At 64.6% G+C, this 6,153-nt stretch overlaps 1 protein-coding gene across 1 annotated transcript in view; it reads left to right on the top strand.

Annotated features, from left to right (window-relative positions):
- Positions 1-5,369, top strand: part of MTSS1L (MTSS1L, I-BAR domain containing) — a 12,251-nt gene extending 6,882 nt beyond the window's left edge. The window contains exons 11-15 of the mRNA XM_026084896.1: positions 185-395; positions 1,630-1,704; positions 2,115-2,291; positions 2,450-2,615; positions 4,193-5,369. Coding sequence (XP_025940681.1) covers positions 185-395; positions 1,630-1,704; positions 2,115-2,291; positions 2,450-2,615; positions 4,193-4,971 — 1,408 coding nt within the window. The 3' untranslated portion in view covers positions 4,972-5,369. The remainder of the gene's footprint in view (positions 1-184; positions 396-1,629; positions 1,705-2,114; positions 2,292-2,449; positions 2,616-4,192) is intronic.
- Positions 5,370-6,153: the final 784 nt, after the last annotated feature.

The raw sequence follows: 6,153 nt of genomic DNA on the forward strand, positions 1-6,153 counted from the left end.
GGGGGGGGGGGGAACCGGCCGGCCGCCGCCGCCTCGTCCCTCCCCGCCTCCCGCTCGGCTCCTCTGCCGGGCGAAGTCGCGCAGCCAACCGTTGTCTGAAACTGTCTTTTCCTTCCTTTGTCCTCCCTGCCCCTCTGCGCCCGCTAACGGGCATCGTCTCTGCGGCCCCCCCACCCCACCCCAGCAGCGTGAGCGGTGCCAAGGGTGGCATCGCGTGGCCCGGCGGGTCCCAAACTTGCTCACCAAGTTCCACCTATCGCTACCGCAGCCTGGCGCAGCCGGTCAACGCGAGCACGCGTCTCTCCAGCGTCTCCTCGCACGATTCGGGCTTCATCTCCCAGGACGCCGCTTACTCCAAACCGCCTTCTCCGATGCCTTCGGACATCACCAGCCAGGTAAGGGAGGAGGGAGCGGGCGCGAGGCTCGGCCTGGCCCGGTGTAGCCTCCCTGGGGCGCCGTGCCTCAGTTTCCCCCTCTGGAAAAGGAGCGGGCAAGATGCAAGGATCCCMTCTGGCAGTGTATCCGTGACACCCCTGGGAATGTCTCCAGGTGTAGAGGGTTGGCGTTGGCATCGCGGGGGAGAACAACGTACGTGGGATGCCCACCCGCCTCGGGCCAGGCTGTTCCCCCAGGCAAGGGGGTCACCGTTCACGCCGTGGTCAGGAAATGGGGTATTTGGTCAGGAAACGGAGTATTTCCCACTCCCCCGAGCCCCGCAGCGAGCCAGAGGCCACTTCACGCCRTTCCCTGGCCAGGCTGGCAGCGCTTGGGCAKCCYGGGGCTGGAGAGCCCTTGGCCCCGYRTCYTCCTGGYGGATCCCRGCAGATCCTTCGTGCYGGGCAAGATGCTGGTGGAGAGYGGTCATCAGCACCGGCCTGAGCTGCATCGCTTCTGCCCTCCCGCGCCGCATCCCCGGCCGCTGGCTACACGCACTGCTGCCTGCCCGGCGCTGCYGGTGGCACCGGGGACCCCCTGGTCCGCAGCAGCGAGCCGCGGGGCCGGGCTGCATGCGAGCCCCGCCGGCCGCGCTTAACACGCCTGAGCTTCGGGGCGCGCGGGCCGCCGCTGCGCTCCGCTGCTGCCGCTAACACGGCGCCGCTTGCAAGGCAGCGCCGACGGCGGGACGTCTGCACGGGCTTCACCCGTCCGGCACCTCCCCGAGCTCAGCAGACCGCCGGGCAGGGCCTCGTCCCTGCTTCTGGGGCGCAAAGGGGGCAAATGCTGCTCACCGCCCCGCGGGGGCGTGCGGGGGYGCGAGGCTGCGGGACGCGAGGCGCAAGCGCGCGTGGGAACCGTTTCAGCTGCGGGAATCCCCACGCAAAGGCAGAGCCCGCTAGCGCCGTGCTGGGAGTCACGGCGCGCTTAGCCCACGGCATCTGCCAAAGCCCTTCCGCGCCGGCGCGGACGCCTCCCCGTGCCGGGGCCGCGCGGGCGAAGCTGCCTCGCGGGCGGCTGCGGGCACCCCCCGGGCGCACTCGGGGTGCCGCGTGCAGCCTCTAACCCGCGGACCGTGCCGCGTCGCATCGTCTCCGGCCGCCGCACGCCTCCGGCTTTGCTAACCGGCTCTGTTCTCTCCCTTCTCTGCGTCCACGCGGCTCGCTGCYGCTCCTCGGCCTGCGGGCACGGCAGAAGTCCTCCAGCTCGGCATCCTCGGAGGCCTCCGAAACCTGCCAGTCAGTTAGCGAGTGCAGCTCCCCCACCTCGGTTAGTTCTAGCTCTGCCGCAGGGGCGCGGGCAGGTGGCGCAAAGGTGAAGCCTTCGTCGGCAAAGCCCTCCTCTTCCTCTCTTCCCCTCCCTGGTTCGCTCCAGCTCTGCCCTCCATCCCGCCGGCTCGCGTCTCGCGCATGGGTCCCAGGAGACGCGGAGCCGGCTCCCCCTGGCCGCTGCCGCCCCTCGGCGAGCCGGCTGTCAGCGCCGGCGTCCCTGGCAGCGACCGGCCGAGCATCCCGGCCACCACCGGTGCCCACAGCCGGGATCGCCCCGTGGGAGCCCGGCGGGACCCCTCGCGCACCCCTTCCCCGCTGTCCCTGCCTCCCCGGGTGCCTCTCTCCTCCCGCCCTGCCGCTCCTCGCCACGGCTCCGGCTTCACCCGCTGGCGCCTGGATTTTTTGCAGGATTGGTCCAAAGCCAGTCCCTACGACCAGCCCGTGGTGAACACCCTGCAGAGGCGAAAGGACCGCGTGGAGCACCTGCGGGAAGCGGAGATGGCCTCGGCCGCCATGGGGTACCCGGGCATCAGCGTCGAAGAAGCTCCCAGGCCCCGGATGTCGCCGGCTACGATTGCTGCCAAGGTACCGGCTGCTGGGGGGGTGAAGGTCCAGGGGGGTGAGCGCCAAGGGGGGGGGGGCTCCTCCAGGAGGACCATGTGGCACTGAGAACTGGCCGAGGCCACCGTGGCAGCGTGGCCGGCTCATCGGGGCACTGACAGGTGGCTCCTGTCCCCCCGCAGCACGGCGAGGAGGTGTCCCCCGCTGCCAGCGACCTGGCCATGGTCTTGACCCGGGGGCTGAGTCTGGAGCACCAGAAGAGCAGCCGGGACTCGCTGCAGTATTCCAGCGGCTACAGCACGCAGACGACCACCCCGTCCTGCTCCGAGGACACCATCCCTTCCCAAGGTAGCGGCGCTGAGGGCCTGGCTCGCCCCTGGTGGGAAGGGGGACATGGGGCAGAAGCAGCCTGATATTTCACCCGGAGGGTCAGCAGGAGACCAGGGGTAGAGCATGGCAAGAGCCCTTCGGAGCGGCTGTGCTGCTGGAGACTGTTTTGCATGGTGCTGTTGATATCCTTGGGCATAGCGTGATGGTGTGCTGGTCCTCCCTTGCAGCAGGGTCGAACAGGGGTGTGCTGACTTCTCCGCTGGCTCCCGCGGATGTTTCCACTGTGTTGTGATCAACACCTGCACAGTGACACAACCGGGCCCCAGCCCTGCCCGGCTGTTTGGCTTCGCTCTTGCTTCCCGAGCGGCTGTGAGCCTGTTGTTAATTCTGTGAGCCAACGTTTGCCTGGTTGCAGCACAAARCGGGTTATTTCGGTTGTGTAGGATGAGACGGAGGCTTTGGGCACGTTGCGTGATTATCGGCGTTTGAACAACCTGGGCCTGTGCTGCCCGGGGTGGAGAAGCCGTGGTCTCGTGGCTGCGTTGCAGACACTTGCGCGGCGGTTGAGACCGCGCTGAGTGTTGCGGCACTGGGCTGTGGTTGCACTGCGTGGGGGCTGCTTGTGTTAAGAGCGGGCAGATTTAATGACCGCACGTGTTGACGGTTTGGTGTGCGACGGCGCTGCGCAGTTGCGGTGCGGCGTGTAGCGTGCAGCATAACCATGGCTGTTTCCCAATTCTTTGGAGGGTTAGTTGTGGCTGGGTCACCCATGGTGCAGTAGCTCGGCAGCCGGAGCAGCTCTGACTGTTAACTATGGTGGCTGCAACTGTGCTGTGTGCGCCTTGATGGCTACCGTTGTGCCAGGCAGTGTATAGCTGTGGTAGCATCACGCGTTGTGCGATGGCGGTGGTTTGCAACAATGCGTTTGCATGCAGCGATTCAGTACCAGAGGGTTGGGGTAGCAACAGATGTGGTGGATGGAGATAGAGTAACCGTGGGGACAGTTGTGGTGGGATGTAGCTGTTCTCATGGTGATGGTTGTGATCACGTTGTAACGGTAATGTTTGGGTTTGGTTGTGATCGCATCATAGCAATGGTTGGGGCTGGCTGTGATTGTGTTGTGGTGGTGATGGTTATGTTTGCAGTCACATTGTGATGGCGATGGTTAGGGTGGTTGTGATCACACTGCGATGGTAACAGCTGGGTTTGGCTGTTATCGTGCAATGGTGGCAGTTGGGGCCAGCTGTGATTTCATTGTGGTGGTGATGGCTGGATTTGTGGTCAAGCCATGATGGCGATGGTTGTCTGTGATCATGCTGCAATGGTGGTGGTTGGGTTTGATCGCGGTCATGTTGTGATGGCAATGGTTGGGATGGTTGTGGTTGCATCGCAATGATGGTGGTTGGGTTTGATTGTGCTCTCGTGGCGGCAGTGCTTGGGGTTGGTTGTGATCGTGTTGCAGCGGTGATGGTTGGGTTTGGTTGTGGTCATATCGCAACGGTGATCGCATTGCGAAGGTGGCGGTCGGGCTTGGCAGTGGCAAGTGGGCTGCAACCACCCCGCTCGGCTGTGCTGACTGGACTCCCCCTCCCCAGGCTCCGACTACGACTGCTATTCGGTGAACGGTGACGTGGAGTGCGACCCCCAGAGCGAGTTCGACAAGTCCTCCACCATCCCGCGCAACAGCAACATCGCCCAGAACTACCGGCGCATGATCCAGACCAAGCGTCCTGCCTCCACCGCCGGGCTGCCTACGGGCACCAACCTGCCAGCCGGCACCACGCCRGGGGTCGCCACCATCCGCCGCACGCCTTCCACCAAGCCCTCGGTCCGCCGCACCCTCTCCAACGCGGGCCCCATCCCCATCCGGCCCCCCATCGTCCCCGTGAAGACCCCCACGGTGCCCGACTCCCCCAGCTACACCGGCCCCACGCGAGTGGGCAGCGAAGAGTGCGTGTTTTACGCTGAYGACGCCTCGCCAAACACCGCGGATTTTGCCAAAGCTTCGCCCAAGCGGCTGAGCCTTCCCAACACCGCCTGGGGCAGCAACGTCATGGAGATCTCCGTGTACCCCGGTGCCAGCCAGCACCTCTCCGCCGAGGAAGAGGAGGACCAGCAGTTGGCAGCCAACCGGCACAGCTTGGTGGAGAAGATCGGCGAGCTGGTGGCCAGCGCCCACGCCCTGGGCGAAGGCCAATTTCCCTTCCCTATGGCGCTTTCGGGCCCCGGCCCCGGCCCCGGCGAGGAGACGCCTACTCCACCCCCGGCGGCCTCCATGGACCCCCCGGCCGAAGACATGCTGGTGGCCATCCGGCGCGGGGTGCGCCTGCGGAGGACCATCACCAACGACAGATCGGCCCCACGGATATTGTGATGAAGCCCCCGGTCCCTCCCGGCCCCGTCCCACGCCGTGCCGTGCCGTGCTGTCCCGCCGCCCCGCTCCCCGCGCCCCTGGGAGGAGATCGAAGCAGCGCCCGCAGCGCCCCGAGGAGGAGAGACRCCGTCGGGAACCGCGGCGCCGAAGCCGCTTTTCGGAGGTAGAGGCAGAGCCTGGATTTACACGGAAACTGAAAGCCTTCGCTGGCAAACTCGCAAGGACGCAGCCTAGGCGCTGAACTGGGTCTGGAGCCCGTTTTATACTTTGTTCCTCGCCCCCCCGCTCGCCCGCAGCCTCCCCGGCACTTTTTGCGGCCTCCGGCCGGCCGCTGATCCCCGGCGGTGAGGGCGCGGGGCCCAAACGCGCAGGGGTCGCCGGCTGCTCTTCCCACGAGTTCCCCGGGCCCCAGCGAGGCGCTGGCGGCCCCACGGGCATCGCGCAGCCTCCCGCGCTCCCGCTCGCTCCTGGCAGGGGCTGGCTGTCATCTGTCCTTCCTTCCTTCCTTTGCTCTTTCTTCCTTTCCTGCTTTCTCGTTCTCTTTTCCTTCTTTCCTTCCCTCCTTCCTTTCTCTTTCTTTTTTTTCTTACTTGCTTGTTTGCTTTCCCTTTCTTTCCCTTTCTTTTTCTTTTGCTTTCTTTCTGTTGCTTTCTCTGTTGCTTTCTCTCTTGCTTTCTCTCTTGCTTTCTCTTGCTTTCTCTTGCTTTTGCTTTCTCTTGTTTGTGCTTTTTTCTTTCACTTTTTTCTTTCTTTTTCTTTGTCGTTTTCACTTTTTCTTTTTTCTTTCCTCTTTGCTCTTTCACTTTTGCTGTTTCTCTCTTTTTTGCTCTCCTTCATTCTCTCTCTTGCTTTCTTTCTCTTTTGCTTCTTTTTTCCTCTCTCTCCCCCTTTCTTTCTTGCTCTCTCCTTCTTTCTCTTTCGCTCCTTTTCTTCTTTCCTTTTTTCTCCTTCCTCTCTTTTATTCTCTTTCTCCTTCTATCTCTTTCCTTGCACTTTCTCCCTTTCCTCCTTCCCCCCTTCCCCGGGGCCGGGGGGGTTTCCCCGGCTCGGAGGGGCGGCAGGAGGGGGACGCGGCCGGGAGGGGGCGCCGGGCCGGGGGCCGTGCGGAGGGACGGAGGGACGGAGGGACGGAGGGAGGCGCAGCGGAGCGGGCGGCGGAGCCCGTGCAGCCGCCGCAGCCCC

The sequence above is a fragment of the Apteryx rowi genome, unplaced genomic scaffold (genome assembly GCF_003343035.1).
Source record: "Apteryx rowi isolate R43461 unplaced genomic scaffold, aptRow1 scaffold_653, whole genome shotgun sequence".
NCBI lineage: Eukaryota > Metazoa > Chordata > Aves > Apterygiformes > Apterygidae > Apteryx > Apteryx rowi.